Genomic DNA, 24616 nt, shown 5'->3' on the forward strand with positions numbered 1-24616 from the left:
TTCTTTAAGAGAAGCAGAAATTTGACAAGTTGAAATTTGGAAAATTATAGTTAGAGAGAACAGCATGAACCACAACTTTGAAAGAAGAAAGCATAGGGAATTTATGATCCTCTAAGATAACCACCTACAATGGATGCTTCATTGAATGAAAGATAATAGGGATTCTAGGCAAACCAAGGAAACAAAAGCCAATCCTTGACCTATCATGTATTGAAGTTGCTAAATAATCGCATCAGGTATAGATGCAGATTGTGTTGGTTTCAGTGTGGTGCCTTTACTTTGGATTTGCACTTTAAAACTTAGAATGACTTCTATTACTTTTTTTATTTCCTGCCTATATAGAATATTTGGTCTGCTAATCTTTCATATATCTCAATAGGGTGAAGCAGGTCCCACTGGAGCACGTGGACCTGAAGGTCCTCAAGGACAGAGAGGTGAAACAGGACCTCCAGGACCAGTTGGATCTCAGGGCCTCCCTGTAAGTTTTTAAGGAACTATATTGTTACCCATCGAACAGAGTAGTATGTTTTGAAGTTTGATTTTTTTTTAAATAAAGGATAAATTCAATATTTCTTTTCTAAAACCTCTTTGATCTTAGTATAATCAAATTTAAAAGAGAAAATGAAAAGCATGTTTTGAGAAGTTTGGGGAGTTTTAAATATTAAGAGCACTAGTAATTAGCCTTATAAATGATGTTTTTTTGTAAATGTATTTTCATTTTTGTCTCTTTCCTTACTTTCTAAGAGTCATATTTTTGTTTCCATTAACATAGTAATTTTTAGGTAACTTTGAATTTTTTTTTTAATAGGGAACAGTGGGAACTGATGGCACACCTGGTGCAAAAGGGCCAACAGTAAGTTCTTAAGTGAAATGCATATGAAATTTAAACTCAAGGTTTTTGTTTTGATGGCAAAACTTTAGTCTTCTCTCTTAATTTGCTTATTATAACATGTTTTGCTTTATAGGGTTCTCCAGGTACTTCAGGTCCTCCTGGCTCTACAGGACCTCCTGGCTCTCCAGGACCTCAGGGCAGCACAGGTCAACCTGGAATTCGGGGCCAAACGGTAAAGTTGTTTGAAAATAATTACAGTCTTAATGTTCTAAGAAGACTACCAGAAACAATGTATAACATGGTTCAATTCACTATATAAAATCACAATAATATAAATAACCAAAACCAAGGGTTTTCATATCTGTAAAATGAAAAATTGAAGAATTGATTTTCAGTGTCTATTTTTGTATTCTGAGAAAGTCATTTATTTGGTAAGTATAATGTAGCCTACTTTAATACATGACTAAAATATCTTTGTAAAATTTAAAAAATAAGATCATTTCAATGATGTTCATTGAATTTTATAGATAGTTAAATTTAAAAAATTATAATCTCCTAATAATTGGGATGTCATAGAGGCATGTTTACTGACATTTTTTCTTTTTCTTAAAGTAGCTTAAATGGTTTATTCCAGCAAGTCGTCTACCTTGAATCATTAGCAATTTAATTTCCAAAAGAAATGACGTTCACTGAGGCAAAGATAATTCCTTTATTTCTACTGGTTTTATGAGAAATACTTCAACAGTTTTAATAGAGATTAATACCTTTAAGCATGTGTGCTCATTTAAATATATAATTTAACCTGATTTTAATGAGTATATTAAATATATATTAAAATATAATACTATAATTTTAGTATAGTTCTTAATTCTTTGAGTTTATATATTCTGTCATCTAGTTAGTTTGATCATCCATCAGTTTTTCCAACTATTATTGTTTTACTGTATTTTCTGAGAATTACTGATATTATTAATTTGTCTAAATTGAAAGAAAAAAAGCTTCATCAAATGTAAAACGATATTATTTTATGAGAGAGCACAAAAAAGAAAACTACAATATGGATCCATTCTTGCTTTGTCCCAAGAAATTGTTCAGTAGAATTACTAAAATTCCCACATTATAAACACGCCTGTAAATAGTTAAATAATAATTTTTAATGTGAATGAACAAATCCATTGACTAAAATAATTATCAGGGATGTTATTCATAGTTGTTATGATTACTTTTAATTTAAACCAAAAGAAGAAGACAAGTTCATATGTATAAAAGCTGTGAGAAAATAATTGGGTATTTCACCAAATTGTATTAAATTTCATGTGTAATCAATCCTCCCAGCTTTCAGGATTTTTAAGAAATATTATTCATATATCTTATTTGGGAAGCAGCTTGACTTATTAAAGAGAAGGCTGGCCTTGTAGTCAAGAAACGATGGAGTCAGATGCTGCTTTAAAACCACTTTTCAGGAGTAAATTGCCTTAACTTTTCAGTGTTCTAGGCAACCCTTTCAAACTATGATTTTCAGAAAAGCTAAAAAACCCATTACATAAAAAAAAGAGAAAGTAGATTGCAAACTACTTGATCAGGGGTGTATTTGGATACTCTTATCTTTGTATCCCTAGCATACTACCTTGCATATAATAGGTGATTAATATATAAATACTTGTTGATTTAAATAGAAATAAGTGAGAGGTGTGCTTTTAATTTGATTCTTGTTCTACTATAAATATATCCATTTGGGTTGTTTGGTGCATTTGATTTCTTTTAAATATTAAGATTTTTATTTCAGGGAGATCCTGGAGTGCCAGGCTTCAAAGGAGAAGCAGGTCCAAAAGGTGAACCGGTAAGTCAAAAAATAATTGAAGTTTCAATCAGACTGGCTACTTTTCTTGAATTAAATAGATTAACTGTGATAAAATTTGGACAGTTCAAATACTTCATGAACTCAAAAATTTAATAATATAACAGTTTGTAATATATTGATTTATTGTATTTATTACGTTAAAACAATCATATTCGCTAAAGTTCAGTTTTACATGTGATTTTTTTATGTCTTCCGTAGGGCCCACATGGCATTCAGGGTCCAATAGGTCCAATTGGTGAAGAGGGAAAAAGAGGTCCTAGAGGAGACCCAGGAACTGTTGGTCCTCCAGGTCCAGTAGGAGAAAGGGTAAGGAAGATATAAGTAATCCTTTTAAGCACTTGGGAAGATACTTTGTATATATTATTTATAAATTATATATATTTTATACACATTTAATATGTTTCATATTATCATATATGTAATAAACATATTATATATTGTTAAATATTATTATATTATATAATAATATATTTATGCTAATACACAGTAATTCTAGAACTATAATGTTGATTTAAAATTATTCTAACAAAAAGTTTAAAAGCCTTGTATATTTCAGTAAGTTTTTGACAGCAATGCTCCTAAATTTTATGTCTTTTTCTGAGTCCAATGATTTATTTGATTTTTTAAAAATTTTAAATTCCAGCTCTTTAGAGATTTATAGAAATATAGAAATTTTCTATATAGAATAAAATCAAGGTTTTAAAAAATATCAAATCTGAAGGAAAAACACAAATTCAGAAAGATCTTTTTTTCATTTTTAGGGCTCTCCTGGCAATCGTGGTTTTCCTGGTTCTGATGGCTTGCCTGGACCAAAGGTAAGTAATCTGATTAAGGAAAAACTCTTGTTTTAGGAGAGTAGTATCCTCAAGTGTCATTCAATAGGAAATGAACCTATTACTTTCTTTTTTTAAAATTATAACTTTTTTTTGACAGAACATATTCATGGGTAATTTTTTACAACATTATCCCTTGCACTCACTGCTGTTATGACTTTTCTCTTCCCTCCCCCCTCCCCTAAATGGCAGCAGTCTTATACATGTTAAATGTGTTATAGTATATCCTAGATACAATATATGTGTGCAAAATCGTATAGTTCTCTTGTTGCACAAGAAGAATTAGATTTAGAAGGTAAAAATAACCTGGGAAGAAAAATGAAAATGCAAACAGTTCACAATCATTCCCCAGTGTTCCTTCTCTGGGTGTAGCTGATTCCGTCCATCACTGATCAATTGGAACTGAATTAGATCTTCTCTTTGTGGAAGATAATCCACTTCCATCAGAATATATCCTCATACAGTATTGTTGTTGAAGTTTATAATCTCCTGATTCTGCTCATTTCACTCAGCATCATTTTATATAAGTCTTTCCAAGCCTTTCTGTATTGATCCTGCTGGTCATTTCTTACAGAACAATAATATTCCATAATATTCATATACCACAATTTACCTAACCATTCTCCAATTGATGGACATCCATTCATTTTCCAGTCTCTAGCCACTACCAAAATGACTGCCTTTCCCTTCTTTAGAATCTATTTGGGATATAAGACCAGTAGTAACACTGCTGGATCAAAGGGTATGCATAGTTTGATAACTTTTTGGGCATAATTTCACATTGCTCTCCAGAATGGTTGGATCCATTCACAATTCCACCAACAATGCATCAGTGTCCCAGTTTTTCTGCATCCCCTTCAAAATTCATCATTATTTTTTCCTGTCATCTTAAGCCAATCTGACAGGTATGTAGTGGTATTTCAGAGTTGTCTTAATTTGCATTTCTGTGATCAGTAGTAATTTGGAATACCCTTTCATATGAATAGAAATATTTTCAATTTCATCATTTGAAAATTGTCTGTTCATATCCTTTGACCATTTATCAATTGGAGAATGGCTTGATTTCTTATAAATTAGAGTCAATTTTCTACATATTTTGGAAATGAGGCCTTTATCAGAACCTTTAATTGTAAAAATGTTTTCCTAGTTTGTTGCTTCCCTTCTAATCTTGTTTGCATTAGTTTTGTTTGTACAAAGGCTTTTTAATTTGATATAATCAAAATTTTCTATTTTGTGATCAATAATCATCTCTAGTTCTTCTTTGGTCACAAATTCCTTCCTCTTCCACAAGTCTGAGAGGTAAACTGCCCTATGTTTCTCTAATTTATTTATAATCTCATTCTTTATGCCTAAATCATGAACCCATTTTGATCTTATCTTAATGTATGGTGTTGTGTGGGTCCATGCTTAAATTTCTGTCATATTAATTTCCAGTTTCCCAGCAGTTTTTATCAAATAATGAATTTTTATCCCAAAAGTGGGATCTTTGGGTTTGTCAAAAACCAGATTGCTATAGTTATTGACTATTTTGTCCTGTGAACCTAACCTATTCCATTGATCAATTAGTCTGTTTCTTAGCCAGTACCAAATGGTTTTGGTGACTGCTGCTTTGTAATACAGTTTTAGATCAGGTACAGCTAGGCCACCTTCATTTGATTTTTTTTTCATTAATTTCCTTGAAATTCTTGACCTTTTGTTTTTCCATATGAATTTTATTGTTATTTTTTCTAGGTCATTAAAATAGTTTCTTGGTAATCTGATTGGTATAACACTAAATAAATGCATTAGTTTAGGGAGTATTGTCATTTTTATTATATTCAATTGGCCTATCCAAGAGCACTTAATATTTTTTCTAATTATTTAAATCTGACTTTATTTGTGTGGAAAGTGTTTTGTAATTTTTCTCATATAATTCCTGACTTTCCTTTGGTAGATAGATTCCCAAATATTTCATGCTATCGAAAGTTATTTTGAATAGGAATTTCTCTTTGTACCTCTTGTTATTGGATTTTTTTGGTGATGTATAAAAATGCTGAGGATTTATGTGGATTTATTTTGTATCCTGCAACTTTGCTAAAGTTGTGAATTATTTCTAATAGCTTTTTAGTAAAATTTCTGGGGTTTTCTAAGTATACCATCATATCATCTGCAAAGAGTGATAATTTGGTTTCCTTATTGCCTATTCTAATTCCTTTAATCTCTTTCTCAACTCTTATTGCCAAAGCTAGCATTTCTAATACAATATTGAATAATAATGGTGATAGTGGGCAACCTTGTTTCACTCCTGATTTTACTGGGAATGTAAATGAACCTATTTCTAATGGAATTTAAAGTTCTTAATCCATATTGTTAGCAATAATAATTAATTATACATGTGGTAATTTTGATGCGGTTCTCATGGTAGAGAATTGAGGTGTGAGAATTGATGTGGGAATCCCCTCTTTGGTTGGAGGTGCAGGTCCAGAGTGAAAGAATTAATGAACCTGAAATCTCAGTGGCAAAAAATGAAGTTTTACTTTTCACTAAGAAGCTTTCTCTTAGCAGAGAAATCTCTTAATGAGGAGATTTGCAAAGAATATGTTAACAGAAACCTATTTTATGAGCAAATTTTAGGGGCTGGGGGGCAGTCTGAGCTGATTATTAGACCAAGATCTTCCAATTGAATGAGATCACTTTGAAGGCTTTTCCCCCAGAATTTGGAATTTCCTGAATGGGGATCCAGCTACCCAAAAGGCCAATAGGGGGTGATTTACCTTAGAAAAGGCCCTTCTGGAAAGTATGCCCCCTCCCAGACTCTCTAGACTGCATCTCCCTTCTTTTACAGATCAAAGGGAATACAGTTTCAGAATGATTATTTTACAGATTAAAGGGGACACAGTTTCAGAGTTAACCCTGATACTTTAAGGTTTGCAAAGTACTTTACATATTTTACTTCATTTGATCCTCACAACAATCCTGAGAGATAGATATTATTATTACCTAGATGAAGAAACTGAGGCTGATTGAATCTAAGGGAGATGCTCAGGATGACACAGCTAGTATGTATCTGAGGCAGTATTCAAACTCACATTTTCCTGACTCCAAGTCTAGCACTCTATCCATTGCACCATTCTGTCTCTAGGTTGATCCCTTTAGTCAATGTCAGTAATTCTAGGACTAGGAATGCAAGATAAATCCCAATTTCTAAGGTCCCATAGTTACTAGATTGGGAGAAGCATAAAAGAGAAGTTGGAGACATGTTTTAGACATGCTCTAGGGGCAATTGTAGGCCAATGATAACCTTTGGTTTAATAGCTATATTTTAATATAATTTTAGAATTATTTCACATATTTACATTTTTTATTTTTCTTTAACAGGTTTGTATTTTTTATTGCAGTGATAAAAAATTGGGGATTACTTCTATAACTAAATTAAACATGCACTTTTATCATATTTGTGCCAATTGAAATCAGCCTAACAACAAAATATGAATGTAATATAATGTAAATGTTTCATTTTGTATAGGGAGCACAAGGAGAGCGTGGTCCAGCAGGTTCTTCAGGACCCAAAGGAGGTCAAGGTGATCCAGGGCGTACAGGTGAACCTGGTCTTCCAGGAGCAAGGGTAAGAAAATAGAAATTATTTTCTCTTATTCGAATAATTATCAGTATTTTTGTTCTTTATGTCTTCAAAATCATTGTATGTTAAAATAAGTTTTTATTTCACTGTACTTGTGTTTTCATCTTGGATTTAGCATTTTAAAAACTCATTTTTCCAATCACCTGGGGGAAAGCCTTTTTTCAGTATTTCATAATTGAGAGATTTATTTGAGGAGAGATTTTTTTTAAATCCTCTTATATTTTCTCCCCATTTTCTCTAGAAACAATAATGAGTAATGAATGATGGAAAAAATGGTATCCTATTTTGGAATCATCATTGTGAAGTTTCAATTGGGAAGTACTCTGGAGGCTATTCTGTGAGCCTTCTGTGTACTTACCAGAATTTCCATTTCTACAATAGGCTTAAGCATGGACAAAATGGTACCATGTGATGTGTTTAATACTTTACAAACATTATATTATTTCTTCTCATTACAATTCTATTACATATATGTAAATACATTTTTACCCATTTTATAAGTGAGGAAACTAAGCCTTTATGATATTATAGATTACCATGCCCAAGGACATATATATTTAAAGTGTAAGTGATTGGATTTAAATTTATCTTTCCTGACTTCATTTACTATGCTTTTTATGATATCATAATGTGTCTCCACATAGAGCATCTTATTAATTCACCCCCAGTGAAAAAAAGCAGATTCTCCTTACCAAGAAGGTACTTAAGCAATAGAACTTTGTTTTCTAACTTAAGGAATTTGTTGTACTTTGCAGTTATAAGTGGTAGATAAATTCAGTTGTTGTGACATTTGTTCTTTTTTATTTTTATTTTTATTTTTTTTTCATTTTTAGGGTCTGACTGGAAATCCTGGTGTTCAAGGTCCTGAAGGAAAACTTGGACCTTTGGTAAATAAGATATTAATAGAAGAAAGTTCATAATCATTAGCCTACTGTACATAAATGGTGAAACAGATATTTTATTTGATGCTATTTTTGGATGTGGACCTTGTTTTCACGTGGAAAAACCAATGCTTTGGTTCTGTTTATTTCCAAATAGATTAAGAAGTTGATCAAAATTTTTGATGGACATAATGGCTTATTGCTTTGTATATGGGTAGGAAGTGGAAAACATTATACTTTCTTGATTTTGATGATAATCACCTTTGGTGAAATTCTCATTTCTCAAACATTCATTATTTCATTCAGAGTAGAGATAATTAGGTGTAAAATGTGGCATCTAGTTAGAGAAACTTAAATCTTTAGACCTCTCATATGAATTTGGATATAAGTTTGAATATGATCATTCACTCAACTTGAGGTAATTTTAATACTTATGGAACTTAGTGCCTCAATTCTTCATTATATTATGTACGTAACATGGTATTTATTCAATTCAGTAAACATTTATTCCTACTTTGTATTAGGCTAGACACTGTGCTAAATGCTGGAGATAAAAAAAAAAAGTAAAAGAAAGACCTGCCTTTAAAGAAGTTTATATTCTAAGGGGAGAGGCAAGATTCAAACATATACAGAGCAAATTTATATACAGGATAAATAAGAAATAATTAAAAGAGGGAAAGTTCCAGAATTAAGAGAGTTTAAGGAAGATTTCCTGTAGAAGGTGGAATTTTATTTGGAACTTAAAGGAAGTTAGGAAGGGCAGTAATATATCACAGTGAAAGAGGGAGAGCATTCCAAAGAAAGCCAAAGAAAATGTCAGAACCAGAAAGACAGAGTGTCTTCTTCATGGAACAATTAGGAGGCCAGTGAACTTGGATCAAAGAGTATATATTGGAGAAGAAGATGTAAGAAGACTGGAAAGATAGGAGGGGACTAGATTATGAAGTACTTTGAATGCCAGAGTATTTGGTATTTGTTTCTAAAAACAATAGAAAGCCACTGGGATTAATCGAATAGGGATTCAAGGAGTTTGATTTCTAGGCAAGAAAAGTTATGAAAAGGGAAAGAAAAAAAATCATCATCTATTCACAGGAAAGGGTTGAGGAAATTTAGTTATTTCTTGGTAGTGAAAACTTTCAGGGGAACTTACTTGGGAAAATTGTAAGATATGAATAGGAATGGTTCCATGCTGAATTAGGAGGAGGTTCAGAGTAAAAATAAAACTCATAGAAGGAAATGATCTTGAAAATTCCTAAACAAAACCTGAAAAAGTCTTTTATGTGAGCTTACATTATTGACACCTCACATTAAAGCAGATCTGTAGTCTGTGTGATAGAGGCTTTTAGAAGCCCCTCACTCCCAAATATTCAAATACTTTGAGACTTCTACTTGTGTCCTACCTATAACATGAATATTTTCAGGCTTAATATGAAGAGATTGTCCAACCTTAATTTGATTTTCTACACTTTATTGGAGACCAGGCTTTCAAATATAGAGATAGTGATATCCTTCATGTTTCTATTTATCACATAGATTGAAATTCTCTCTCTCCAACAAACAATATATAATTTTCACTTTTGCACATTATATTATTAAAGGCATCATCTAAGACACCTAACATTTATTTTCAAATAGTGGGGGAAACTAGTTCTGGGAATTACTATTAGAAGAAATGAATATATATTCATTTGTCTATTTTATACTTCACTTTATACAAATTCAGGAGATTGGTAATACCAGAAATACTACTTTTTGATTAATCCATCCAGATATCCTACAAAAGGAGCAGAATGAAGTCATCTTCATAGAGAGGGAAATTAAAATTAAATAATTCATTTATTTGTTTATTTGTTTGGTTTTTTCTTTTTTTATTTAGCTGAGGCAATTGAGATTAAGTGACTTGCCCAGAGTCACACAGCTAAGAAAGTATTAAGTGTCTGAGGCCAGATTTGACTTTAGATCCTCCTGACTTCAGGACCAGTACTCTATATCCACTGTGCCATCTAGTTGCCACATAAATTAAAATAAAAAAAAATCTTGGTACTGGTTAATTTTTGCTCTGGTAAATTTGCTATGGTAATAAGAATGAGATGTCAGCTATTTTCCCCCAGTTTGTTAAGTGTTTTTATTTAAAATTTTGAGTTCCCAATTCTCTCTCTCTCTCTTTCCCTCCCTCCATTTCCCTTATCCTAGGAGGTAAGCAATCCAGTATAGGTTATATATGTAAATGGAAGTTATTTTAAAACTTGAATAACTTTTCTATGTTATGAAATGACAGATGACAATACAGTTTTAAGGATGAATTGGAAATAACTATTCTAGAAATCATATGTTTAACTGACGAAACATATGGGATATTTATATAGGGTGCTCCAGGAGAAGATGGTCGCCCTGGACCAGCAGGCTCAATAGGAATTAGGGGACAACCTGGTAGTATGGGCCTTCCTGGTCCCAAAGGTAGCAGTGTAAGTATAGTGTATAGTATATATTACTAATTCATTACATTCATTAAAAATCATTTTAAGATCCAACTTTTTAAGGAAACTGATCATTGTGTAAATAGCTTCTGTTTATGCATTAGGGGGATCCTGGAAAACCTGGAGAAGCTGGAAATGCTGGTGTTCCAGGACAGAGAGTGAGTATAATTTCCTGGCTTTCAAATTAATTACCTCTAGTCTTAACATCATTGTCGTGCCTTACCAGTACATTTCCTTACAAGTTTTCACTGTGTAATTTTAGGGAGCTCCAGGCAAAGATGGTGAAGTTGGACCTTCAGGTCCTGTAGGCCCCTCTGTAAGTAAGCTCTAAATAAATTTTTGAGTATTAAAGATAATATTTAATGTTTTAATTATGAGAGATGAATCTTTATGGAATTTTATAAATAGTGAAATATCTGTTGAATCATTTCACTTTATGTTGTGTTTCTTTTATTATGAATTCTAAGAATTTCCTAGGTTTTAAAATATTAAAAATTTTACTACTACTTTGAAACAAAATACTAAGACTAATTTCTTTTTTGTGTTGTAGTTTATAGATCTGCAAAATGGGAGTAGATATTTGTTTTTATAAACATAATGAAGCATTTGAATTTATGGTAAAATGAAATTCATATTTGATAAGTAAATGCTATTTTCTCTTCAGTTATACCCTCAGACTTTTCATGGGTTTTAATATGTTATATTCTAGAAAGGCAGCAGAAAGTGGCAGATAAAAACTGATTTTTTAAAAGAAAAGACTTAGATTCAGGTCCTTTGCATTCTGCATAGATTCATTGCATTCTGCCAATGAATGTATAGGATCAGTGTCATTATCTTTACTTATAAAAGAAATGTATATGATGGTAACATTTTCCATCCTATATTTTCATTCTTAGAGGTTAGCTTTTCTTTCATTAGTTATTTTCTTGGCTTTGAAGTCTGGATTACTGATGATTTAGTACTCAAAAGAAGAATATAGTAGGAGGTTTTAAACTTTTAAATTAAAAATATAATAAAAGGGAGTAATTTACACATATATTTAGAGACTCCTTTTTTTTATAAACTGCAAGTTGACTCCACTTACTTATGTCTGGACCCAAAGCTATTTAAATAAAAACTGTTTTGGGATATTGAGAAAATGTTAAATTATAAGACTTGAAGAAGGAAAAAAATATTAGGCTTTGGGAGAGTTTCACTCTAGGAGGAACTTCAAATGATATTCTTTGATAACACTGACTTTATCATATCCAGCTAAACTCAAAAAAATGTTGTTGGAAAAATTACAAAGGAAAAGTCTATGCCTATTGGCACATATAACTAGAGAACATGTGCAAGGAATCTGGCTGCACTCATGTTATTCTATCTTTTATTATTTTTAGGGTCTAGCAGGGGAAAGAGGCGAGCAAGGGCCTCCAGGTCCTACAGGTTTTCAGGTGAGCCATTATGTGACTTTTTCCATTTCTTATGTCATTACTTAAATGGGTAGTTTTTAAAAGTGTAACCAGATATATTAGAAAATTAACTTATTTTACTTTACAAATTATTTTCCTAGGACATATGATTTTATTCTAAAAATTACTAAATAAAAGAGAATTAATTAATATTCTTCATGACAAAGTTTATCAGAAAAAAAATGTTATATTTAGAATCCATAACTTTAGAATACATTCACTCTATAAGACTTTTCAAAATCTTTGGATAAATCCGAAGTGAAAAAATGTTACAAAATTTGCTCTCCTCTCATATTCTGGGAAATTTTTACTAATTTTAATCATTTCAAATTTAGACGCAGAAACAGTGATAGATTTGGAGTCAGAAGATCTGAGTGAAGTCTCAGCTCTTCTTTTTTATGACCTTAGACAAGTTAATTGACATTTTCTCATCTGTAAAATTAGGAGGGTTTTACACTAATGAGTTCCATAATCCTTTCCCAGCTTTCAATCTGGCATTCTAGAGAAAAGAATATTTTATCAAAATATCATCCCTACTTACTAAAATGGGATCTGGAAATGAGAACCTGGGCATACTATTCTGGTTCAAATATATATTTATGTTTTTGTTTTTGTTTTTACTTATAGTATTTCTGAGTAATATCTTGTTTGAATACCTAATATCAGAGACTCTGTAAAGTGAAGGTAAATTATTGACATGTTATCCCTTAAAGATTTATATGTTCACAGGGACATTGCTTCTTTAAAATTTCTTTTAGGGACTACCTGGTCCTCCAGGTCCTCCAGGAGAAGGTGGGAAGCCAGGTGATCAGGTACTTTTTAAATCTTAAATATTTATTAAGCTCTACCTAAATTCATTTTATATAGCTGAATCAAATTTATTAACCATTTGGTTTTTGTTATTGCAGAGCTAATAGACTGCTATTTGTTGAATTACTTTTTTTCCCATGAGTTATATGTTTGTCAGAGTGACAAGATTCCAGTTTAATAAATTCAAAACCAAAACCTTTCTGGTAGTTATCAGTTTACTGCATTAGTTCAAAAAAGTTATAATGAAAAGGTCAGTTTCCAACAATAATTTTACATTTCTCATTTTTGTCCTTTTCACTTCACTTCCTTTGATTTTCTTTAAGATCATTAAGCCCAAGTGAGAACAATGAAAGATTTATCTTTTGTAGAAATCAGCAAATACATTGGCATTTGAAAAACTACAGCTGATATTGATAAATATCGTATGACTATGAGCTTCACAGATTATGTTTTGTAACTATTGACTTGATTGTTCTCATTACCATCAAATGAAGTCAAGATAATTAAGCATTAAAAAGTTTCTATCATCTGAGTATAACTAGTTAAATCAACAAGCATTTATTAGTCATTTGGTAGGTGCCTAGAAATGTACTAGTGAATGTGTTTTTAGTATCACTGGAATATCTCCCAGATTGCCAAAAATGTACCTATTTATACTTAATCAATTTGGTAGAGTAATTAAACTGCCATCTGTTCATTTAGGTAAATCAGGAATGTATTCTGAAAATATTTCTCTTTATTTTCCAGTTCAATGTAATGTATTTAATGTTCAAACACATTGTTTTTTATGTTCTCTATTCAATTTTTATTTTCCTTTATAGGGTGTTCCTGGAGATCCCGGAGCAGTTGGTCCTTTAGGTCCTCGAGTAAGTATATTCTTTATCTTGGTTGACTTTTTTTTTTTTAATGAGGCAACTGAGACCCAGGGTCACACAGCTAGGAAATGTTAAGTGTCTGAGGCCAAATTTGAACTCTGGTCCTCTTGACTCTAGGGCCACTGCTCTATCTACTGTGCCATCTAGCTCTCCCTCTTGGTTGATTTTGATTCTTTATTTTCTCTGCTGTCTTGTCACCTTTCTCTTCCTTCCTCTCCATTCTCTTTTCTTCTTTCTCCTCCTCCACCACCTCATCTTCCTCTTCTGTCTCCATCATGTCCTTGTCCTTCCTTCTGATTAGGTTTCTTTGCAAGTGCAGGGAACTCATAGACTGAATCTCACTAATGACTGGCATACAAGCTTTCAGGTTTCTAACCTTGGTTAGTTTAGCCTCACTTAAGCATCCAGCTGGATGTGTATTACTGGAGGCTTATCACAATAATGCTTGATTTAGTGCAAATACCCAATTTGCATAGCTCACTGCAGCTCTGAACTCTCAAGCTCAAGAGCTATATTAAGTTCTACCTCTCCATTAGGATTATAGGCATAGACTACCACACCCATGGTCACTTTTCTTTTGAAAAGAACAGTTCTTATTCCCATAATGATTTATCATTTATAAGTGCTAAATATTGTCATATGAAAATTCAATTTATGGGGAAGCATCTTGGTTTATGAAACTCTCACATTTTAAGTTAATTTTCTTATTGGTAAATGAGTAAATTTGACCAAAATACTTTTCTTTACTACTTTTTTCAGAAGTGGAAATCTTTATCCAGAATGCTATAAAAACATTTTGATGAAATACATAAGTAAAATATGAGGTTATTTTATATATTTAGGGAGAACGTGGTAATCCAGGAGAGAGAGGTGAACCCGGAATAACAGGACTTCCAGGTGAAAAGGGGATGGCTGGAGGTCATGGTCCTGATGGTCCCAAGGTAAACATTATTTATATAATGTAAAGTTGTTTTTAAAAATAGTACATAATCACTAAATGATAGTAGTTAAATGTATTTGTTTATATTGTATGGTTAATGATGAATTCTTTAGCTATGGTATATGCAAAATGTTTTTAATATATCAACAAAGATATTAAGTGTGCTCCTTTAAAATATCTACCAGAATTGATAATATGTATTCCTAGTACTAAGTTCTAATAATAAAAAAAGACATCCTGAAGCAGTGTAGTTTTATCATAAACTTTTCTAATAATAAAGGTTAATTTCTTTCCCCTTGTCTCAACTCCCATGACATTTCTTGCTAAGGATGTGAATACATGTTTTCTTAAACCCAAGAATTTATACTGAGAACTATGTGAAATAAAATGTATTTTCTTCCCTTGGATGTCATCTTGTGACTAGTTGAAGAGCATATGAGTAACATTTGCACAATCATCCCCTGAATGATGCAACACTCATCCCTTGAATCTGAAGACAATGTTGTAAAAGGGCTTGACTATGTCTAACACTTAGACCTAACCTAATCACTTAGGTGATGCATAAAATTTAGAATTCAGCTGTCATTGAAACATGTGAAAATATAGTACCAATAGAGCTTCTGTTCCCTTTTATCACAAAATAGCAACTAGGTTTCTTCTTATTTAGTTTGCAATATTCTCCAAAGAGAGAGAAAATATATTTACATACCTAGAGTATTCTCTTGGAAAACTCAGTGTGGGTAAGGATATTTTTCCAAATGAATAATATATATATGTATATATATATAACTGAATGAAATCATCAAATTTTATTCATTTAGGGTAGCCCAGGACCTAGTGGGACTCCTGGTGATGCAGGTCCGCCTGGACTACAAGGTATGCCAGGAGAAAGAGGAATTGCAGGAACTCCTGGCCCAAAGGGAGACAGAGTAAGACTGCCTGATTTTGTTTATTCAGCCCTCTTCTATTGATGTTAATTGACTCCATACTTTTATTATTAATTATCCTATTTTATTCTCAATTATTATAAACAAGGGGTAGGTAACATGACCTTTTGGATGATTTCCACAGGGTGGTTTAGGAGAGAAAGGTGCTGAAGGTACAGCTGGAAATGATGGTGCACGAGTAAGTAATATATTCCTTATTCTGGCCACTATTTTTAGACTTCCATTACTGTCTTACTGTGCAAAATAATATTGACTATACATTTATTTATCAATGGATTGAAGGAATGATTTAAAATAGGTGTAATGGTATCCTACCCAGTTAGTAATTCAGGAAATAAGATTTTGTAAGCTTTCAAGCAGAGATTTACTTTCGAACTTATTTAAGGAACTTCAAAACCTTTTTCTTAACACAGTAGATGATTAAAAGTCCATTAGTTCTCTTTCCTTTTTCATTATCAATAGACTTGGGAGGAAAGGTTTGATTTCTGAATAAGCATGCCATGCTTTGGAGCTTGACATAGACCTATTCAGTATAGCAAAAACCAAGTACCATAAAGCTTTATAGTATGTCCATGAAAAAAAAATCCAATTTTAATTATTTATATATATATATATATATCAATATATGTAATGATGTATATCATATATATATATATAATTGACATTTTGTTACAAAATGCAAAGTAGAATAGAATGTGGTTGCAGTTCTAAAGTCAAATTTGAACAGATATGGATTTTACAGCTGCTTAGAATAGCTAACTCTTCTAATATTTCTTGGAATATTATTAGACTTCTGTTTCAATATGGCATTTTTTTGTTATTTTTTCTTATTCTACTTATTCCTCAATATGTTTATATTGTAATACCAATAGAAAACAAACAAAAAGATAGTCAACCAATGATATAAAGTCCACCCACCACATCAGTTACAGGCTGTTTCACATTGAGGAAAGAGCCCAAAGTTAATCATTCATTCCTGACATTTAAAAAGGACAAAAATACCTGGGGAAAATGTAGATGATTAGATCTGAATATAATGGTATGTCATCAATTTTTTTTACTTATTCCCAGTATCTACAGAAACATAATCAAAATCATCTCTAATAGCTCCACTATTGTAGCATTCAACTCTTAAATTATCTTGGTTTTTGAGAAGGTAATGGGGTAATATTTCAAAGAATGGTGCCTTGGCATTTTTTTCTTCAGGGAAAGAAAAAAGGGCTAACCACATGGATGTTGGCTGATGGACTGACAGCTATATATTAAACTGGCATTTAAAATTTTATTCCAATGGAAAGGCAAATTTAACACATTTAGCACTTCAGGAATTGCAGTAATCTCCTGCAGTGAAAATGATAAATTGTTCTGAGTAAAGAAGCAGTTTGGATCAATTACAATAATGTCAGAGTCAGGGATAAATGAAGACATGTTTTAAAAGAGTTTTCTTGAAATGAATAAATGTCTTCCTAAGTAATGAAGAGACTTTTATGTTTAAATGGAACCATTAAGGAAAAGAATTAGAAAAGTAGAAGAATGATGTTTTATCAAGCATCCTGGGAATATAGCAAAAAAAAATTCTAACATTCTTTGTGGAAATATAAAATTAAAGAAAAAACTTAGAAGTTTCTTCAGTCAGAAGAAATTAGTAAGGAAAAATTGAATGATGAAGAAAATCTGGTGTGGCTTTTTAGAGATAGTAATTAACCGAAAGATATTTTAGGAAGAGTTTAAATGTAGTTTACAAGAGTCTTCCACTACTGGTCAGAATGACCTAGATTTTATTCCCAGGACTTAAGTTCTCATATATTTTCACATTCTTAGATCCCAGTTTGGCTCTACATAGATGAGAATTTATCTTGTTTGTCATATGAGAAATGTGAAAGTGAATATCTAATTTTATTTGTTTTCCAATTAAAAGTTGGAATAGAGGACTACAGAAGGAAAATAAACTTAGAAAATAGTTAAGAGCTTTAAGAAGTATTTAAATGAATCTATACTTAAATTTCAAAATAGATGCTTATTGAAAGATAATATTGAAGATGTTCATGATAATTATTCTATTAACAATCCTTCAAAAAACTATTTATGATCAAGATAAAGACATATGGTCTGGATGATAGGGCATGTTGTCAGATGGGGAACTGGTTGAATTACTACAATTCCAAAAAGATGCCTAATATTTGTTAACCTGGGAGTAGTTATCTGGTGCTACAAGAATTTGTCCTTTTTCTTGTTCTATATATCATGTTTATCAGGAACTTAGAGAAGAGCAAAAATGGTATGCTTGTCAAATTTATGGATGATTAATATTGTAGATGATAGAAACAGATCCCAAAAACATTTTAAAAAGCTAAAACAATGGTCCAAGCTTGACAAGATAAAGTTTAATATAAATAACTGTAACATTCTATACAAGTACAAAATATCAACTAAAAAGAAATGGGTGGTAAAAAACTGCTTAGAGACCATTTATATTAAAAAGATGTTAGAATTTTAGCACAATATAAATAAAGAAGGTTGATTTGGACACTGGAATAGATGAAAAGAAGAGTGACTAGAATAGGGAGAGTTTATTACATTATTCTCTGCCCTAGCTTAAGTACCACACTCATTTCTGGATACCACATTTTAGGAAAGACATTATTAAAGTAAAAAATTTTCTGAAGATTGAGAGGGGACTCTAAATTATATCATATGAGGAAAACTTGAGGGAACTGGGGTCATTTAGCCTGTTTGAGACTGGGATAGAAGTTTTTAGAGGATATTTAGTTAATTTAAAATATTAAAAGCGTGGGGCATGATAAAGGGATTAGATTTACTTAGATTGATCTTAGAAAGAAAAGTAAGATGTCATTAATGGAAATTTTAAAGAACACTAAAATTTCACATAAGGGAAAAAATGCAACTTAGGGATGTCCAGCAGTAGAAGATGACACTTTGATAAAATAATGGGTTTCCTCCTTAGTAGGGGTCTTATGGGAAGAGCTCTCCTTTTGGAGATGCTCTGGCAAGGATTCTCAATCTGGTTATAATCAGATGATCTATGAGTTCCTTTTCTACTACCATATACTTCCGTAAAGTAAGAACATTTCTTTAATGTAAATGCATACCAGTCTATTTGTATAGAACTATTGACCTGAATTAGAAAAAAGGAGATTAAAAACCATTATTGGTAACAACTGAAGAAAAATATTTTAGCTCAGCTGGAAAAAGAAGACAGAATCTTCAGATAAGATCATTTAAGTGAAGTAGGAAGCGTTCCAAAATATTAATCTTGCTTTTGTTCAAGAAGTTTTCTCTGAATCATTGTCTTTAACTTCTGTTATGCCATTTGCCAGGGTCTTCCAGGCCCCTTAGGTCCTCCTGGTCCTGCAGGCCCTACTGGAGAAAAGGTAAATTAAAAAAATTTTTTTGCATATTTTATAATCTTATGAAAGAGGCATCTTTTTTTTGTAATTTGCATTTCCTATATACATTTGGAACTAATCATCTAAAATTTTATTTTCCAGGGTGAACCAGGCCCACGAGGCTTAGTTGGTACTCCTGGCTCTCGGGGAACTCCAGTAAGTAAACATAAACATATTTTTAATCTTTTTAAATGTAAATGTGCACACAATATGAACAATAAGGACATATGTTTTGCATGACTGTGCTTATATTGAGTTGAACTGTTTTTTAGTCAAGTCCTACTCTTTGTAACTTCATTTGCAGTCAAAGATATTGGAGTGGTTTGCAATTTCCTTCTTCAGCTCATTTTCAGATGAGGAAACTAAAACAAATAGGGTTATATGACTTGCCCAGGGTCATATAGCCAATACATGTCTGAGGCTGGATTTGAACACAGAAAGAAGAGTCTTACTGACTCCAGGCTGGCCCTCCAGCTACTACAACATTTACTTGCCCTTACAAACAAATACTTAAGTTTGTAAGTAACTTACAAGGTTACTTGTATAACCTATATAAAATTGTTTGCCTTCTCAATGAGAAGAGCAAGGAGGGAAAAAGAAAGAGAATTTGTAATTAAAAATTTTTTTTAAAGTTAAAAATATTTTTACTTGTAATTGGAAATTTTTAAAAAATAATCAAGCATTCTACTTGATGTCTGTATATATTGATGAAAACAATATCTGGGGATTGGAGAATATTAAAATTATTCTGAGTTCCTGTAAAGTTTCTGGTTGTCAAATGCTGCTCTTATAGTTAATTTCTACATAATTTAACAAGTAAAATAGTAAGATGTATTGAAATGGACTGTTCTGCATAAATATGTATAAATATACATACATGTGCAATTAATTAGGTGAGGTTAAGAAAAAAAATTAACATGGCTATTTTGTCATATAGATGAAGCTGTGGACCTGAAGAACTTATGCTCTAAAATCATTAAACATTTGAATTTATTTTTATTAAGTTTTAACTGTATTACCATTTTTTCACTACAAAAAAATAGCATTAAAATAATGATTTTATTTGGGCGATTTTTACTGGGGAAAAAAGCAGTTCTCCCCATCAAAGAATTGACTATTATGAGATAATGGTTTGAATATAAATTGCTTTTGCTCCATTAAATGCTGTTATAACTCTTAAAAACAGCAAGATCTTTTATCTTTTATCTAACATGCATGTGAAATAAGTATGATATGAATTATCTTAAATGTTGGTTCTTACGGATAGCCAAGGGTGATTTAATAAGATGATTTAATCTTTTTTTCCCATGGGCAACTGGAGAGATAGCATATAGTGAGTCTGTTTAATGTCCAAACTTTTTTTTTCCAAAAAATAAATCGAGGTTATTGTTTGACATCAAATAGAATAAACTACTGTGGTCAATGAACTTTTTAAAAATTTACTTTGATCAATTCTTTTTAGCATCCTTTAGATAAATGATTAGATATAAGATTTTTTCCCCAAGACTTATTCTTATACATTTATCCTTTCTGTTCTTTTGAGGGTCTCTAAAATGAGACTGAGCATAAAATCAATAATTCCTATATTTGTTGATAAATACATATAGTACAAACCATCACAGTTTTAAAAATACAAATTAGCTTTTGATCATTTTAAGATGCATTAAACCTTTTATTTATTCAAAAATGTTTGTTTGTTTTTAGGGATCTCGTGGTGAAAATGGTCCTACTGGTGCTGTTGGTTTTGCTGGACCTCCGGTAGGACATTTCCATATTTCAAATAATGAAATTATAATTTCTTTGACATTTAAATTAGTTTTATTGGATTAGGTTTTAGATCTGGACAAGCATTTACACATCTGTTAGGCCAACTACTTGATTTTATGTGGGCAGAAACTTAGACTCAAATTTTTGGTTTTCCTAGATAGTTAGAGAGTATATGGCAGGGCACATATTTCAAACACATATCGTGTGACTCTAAAATTATTGCTCTTTACATGGTATCATGCTATTTCATAACTTCTGATCTATTTTTATTTTCTGAAAGTTAAAGAGAGAGCTTTATGGTTTTGAAGAGCCCATGTTCATATTTTATTGCTTTATTCTCTGAGAATGACATGAAGGAATTGAACTAATTAAATCTTTTCTATTTGGGGAATTGTTTTTAGTATTTAAAAATCATTTAATCCAACTTCTATTAGGCCCTCATTGAAAAAAGGCAGTCTTTTTATATTTTCCTAGTTGATTCCTTATTTTATTCCCTAAGGAAGCTACTCCAAAATTTTTCTTCCCTCCTTCTATATTTTCTTTGTCCTCCCCCATCAAGCGGAGAATTTCACCTTTCCCCCACTGTTTTTATCTCAGTATCTCTTACTATCATCTCCCACTTTTCCCTCATTTTCCCCAAACTCTCACAGAGAAGTTATCCTTCTTTTATCCAGGCCATCCTTTCTATTCAGTTTAATTCTCTATCTTTCTACTATCTTCTCCAGCAGATTGCATTCTTAAGAATCTACTCCCCATTTTAACATTCCTACCTCCTTCTTCTTTTCCCTCTTCCTCTCCCATTCATATTTACATATTTATGTTGATTCATTTCATAGTAATGCTGAATACATTCAGTATATATGCATATATGTGCATAATCTACATACACATTTTTCATACACATTTCATCTCTGTCATTAGAATGCAAGCTCCTTGTGAATTTTTCATTCTTTCAAGAGGTTGGAGATATTTAAAAGCAAAAAACAAAGAACCTTTGTTCTCAAAGAACTTAAATTCTATTGAAAATACTATGCCCTCTAAAATATTTGTTAGGACTGTTATGAACAAAAGTAATTCTATAAATCCAGGAAATAATTCATTTAAAAATAATATTTTCTGTAGGGTCCTGATGGACAACCAGGTGTAAAAGGTGAACCTGGAGAGCCTGGACAGAAAGGTGATGCTGGATCCCCTGGACCCCAAGGTCTTGCAGGATCCCCAGGCCCACATGTGAGTAAAAGAGGGTAAAGTTAAAAGATCAGCATTTCAAGACAAATCATTCTATTTAATCATTTTAGCATTTACTACATTCCTTCTTTTTGTCTCTACTTAGGGTCCTAATGGAGTTCCTGGACTGAAGGGTGGTCGAGGTACTCAGGGTCCTCCTGTAAGTAGACTTGAGATTTGGTAAATTATAACCAGTTAATACTACAGACAGCCTCCTGGAATTTAGTGCTAATGGATAGTTGTCTTTAAGGCCATTTTAATGAATGACTTATTTATCTATACTGCATACATATATTATAAGAGTTTCTAGCTAAAGGAGTTTTAAGGAAGAATACAAAGTTATAATTGAAAACAAACAAAAACCAATTTATAATATGACAATTAAGCAATGTCTAATGTTAAAATAGTGTATTGTTCTCAAAGTTGGTCAAAAAATGAATTTCAAGAACTAATTCTCTCAATGGAAAATGATCTCCAGGAAATAATATGCAAATAATTAATCTTTTCTTTAATAGTAAGTGTATATATATTGACTTTTAGGGTGCTACTGGATTTCCTGGTTCTGCAGGCAGAGTTGGCCCTCCAGGCCCCACAGTAAGTAAATTTATTTAGATAATTGATAATTGAGTAAAAATATAATTGAAAAATTTATTTGTGTGTGTTCATTGGATCTCTAAAATAATGTTATAATGCCTTATTACTTCATTTTTCTTTAACAACTTTTATTATGAATCACATTAATTTCTTGTCAGACTAAATTGATGTTGATTACTATCTTAATAGTTCTCTGATGGGCTTTAAACTGCAACTTTATTTTTGCTTATTATTACTATAATAGATAATTATTATTTCTGAGGATTTTTTGAATTAAAAAAACAAACAATATTAATTTGTCACTCTGGGCTAATAAGAATCAAATGCCACATATTTGTTTTTAGAGAATGATTTCCTTGTTTAAAGAGATATGATAATTTAGGTTATAGCTATTTTAAGAATTTTCTGATATGAACAGATAATTTTCAGATTAAGAAATTAAAACCATTTCTAGTCATATGAAAAGGTACAGGAAAAGATAATGATGAATGTTGGAGGGGATGTGGGAAAACTGGGACACTAATACATTGTTGGTGGAATTGTGAAATGGAGCCAACCATTCTGGAGAGTAATTTGGAATTATCCTCAAAGGGTTATCAAACTGTGCATACCCTTTGATACAGTAGTGTTTCTACTGGGCTTATATCCAAAGAGATCTTAAAGGAGGGAAAAGGACCTACATGTGCAAAAATATTTGTGGCAGCCCTTTTTGTAGTGACAAGAAACTGGAAAGCGAGTGGATGCCTATCAGTTGGAGAATAGCTGAATAAATTATGGTATATGAATGTTATGGAATATTATTTTTATAAGAAATGATCAGCAGAATGATTTCAGAGGGACTTGGAGAAACTTACATGAACTGATGCTAAGTGAAATGAGGAGAACCAGGTGATCATTATATATGGCAACAGCAACATTATATGATGTTTAATTCTGATGGACATGGATCTTCTCAATAATGATATGATTCAGGCCAGTTCCAATGATCTGGTTATGATGAGAACCATTTATATCCAGAGGGAAGACTATGGGAACTGAGTGTGGATCACAGCATAGCATTTTCACTTTTTTTTTTGTTATTGTTTGCTTGAATTTTATTTTCTTTCTCATTTTTTTATTTTGTAATCTGATTTTTCTAGTTCAGCAAGATAATTGTATAAATATGTATTCATATATTGGATTTACATATATTTATACCATGTTTAACATATATTGCTATGTTACTTGCTATGTAGAGAAGGGGTTGAGGGGAAGGAGGGAGAAAATTGAAACACAAGGTTTTGCGAGGGGCAATGTTGAAAACTTATCCTTGCATATGTTTTGAAAATAAAAAGCTTTAATTAAAAACAAAAAGATTTTCTGAGACTGAGCCCTTAGAGGACATTCATAACTATCCTTAAGAATTGATCTCACTGATATGCTTAAAAAACCCAACAACTTACATCTGCATTAATTTCTGGGATCATTGTATCTATTTGGTTCAAAAATTAATTAGAATCCTTCTTTTACTTTTTCAAGGGGATTTATTTTTAATCACTTATAGTTTATCATTTATATCTTTGATTTTTAGGGAGCTACAGGGCCTGCTGGGCCATTAGGTGAACCTGGGAAAGAGGGACCTCCTGGTCTTCGTGGAGACCCTGGTTCTCATGGCCGGATTGGAGATCGGGGACCAACTGGACCCCCAGGTAGCCCAGGAGATAAAGGAGACTCTGGAGAAGATGGACAGCCTGTAAGTTTAGCAAGGCATAGTCCTTTCTGTGTATAAATGTGTATACTTTGAACTATTTTTTATAGGTAGTTACAAACAGAAAACTCTAATAGTTACTACCAAAGTGAATGGTTTATTGAATGGTGATGTACTTCAGTACATATTTAAGGAATATAATTATCGATGAGGTATTTTGCCTTATAAACATAGTTTGCTGTTTTCTGATCTTTATTTCATGTGTTTCAGAATATCCTACAAGATTTTACTACGTCTGTGAGTTTAAAAAATTTGGCTCAGTAGACCAAAATTTTACTTTAAGAGCTATACTACATCAAGGAGTGTCTCATGCTTGTATTAAAGGCACATAAGGTGACAATAACCATT

The 24616-nt window shown here is 31.8% G+C and overlaps 1 protein-coding gene across 1 annotated transcript in view; it reads left to right on the top strand.

Moving 5' to 3' along the window:
• Nucleotides 1-24616, top strand: part of COL5A2 (collagen type V alpha 2 chain) — a 196333-nt gene that overhangs the window by 143688 nt on the left and 28029 nt on the right. The window contains exons 19-42 of the mRNA XM_023499330.2: nt 380-478; nt 809-853; nt 966-1064; nt 2619-2672; nt 2892-2999; nt 3455-3508; nt 7032-7130; nt 7979-8032; nt 10393-10491; nt 10608-10661; nt 10766-10819; nt 11883-11936; nt 12713-12766; nt 13586-13630; nt 14482-14580; nt 15401-15508; nt 15651-15704; nt 18865-18918; nt 19036-19089; nt 20638-20691; nt 21823-21930; nt 22034-22087; nt 22468-22521; nt 24092-24253. Coding sequence (XP_023355098.1) covers nt 380-478; nt 809-853; nt 966-1064; nt 2619-2672; nt 2892-2999; nt 3455-3508; nt 7032-7130; nt 7979-8032; nt 10393-10491; nt 10608-10661; nt 10766-10819; nt 11883-11936; nt 12713-12766; nt 13586-13630; nt 14482-14580; nt 15401-15508; nt 15651-15704; nt 18865-18918; nt 19036-19089; nt 20638-20691; nt 21823-21930; nt 22034-22087; nt 22468-22521; nt 24092-24253 — 1773 coding nt within the window. The remainder of the gene's footprint in view (nt 1-379; nt 479-808; nt 854-965; nt 1065-2618; nt 2673-2891; nt 3000-3454; nt 3509-7031; nt 7131-7978; nt 8033-10392; nt 10492-10607; nt 10662-10765; nt 10820-11882; nt 11937-12712; nt 12767-13585; nt 13631-14481; nt 14581-15400; nt 15509-15650; nt 15705-18864; nt 18919-19035; nt 19090-20637; nt 20692-21822; nt 21931-22033; nt 22088-22467; nt 22522-24091; nt 24254-24616) is intronic.

Source organism: Sarcophilus harrisii, chromosome 3 (genome assembly GCF_902635505.1).
Source record: "Sarcophilus harrisii chromosome 3, mSarHar1.11, whole genome shotgun sequence".
NCBI classification, from domain to species: Eukaryota; Metazoa; Chordata; class Mammalia; order Dasyuromorphia; family Dasyuridae; genus Sarcophilus; species Sarcophilus harrisii.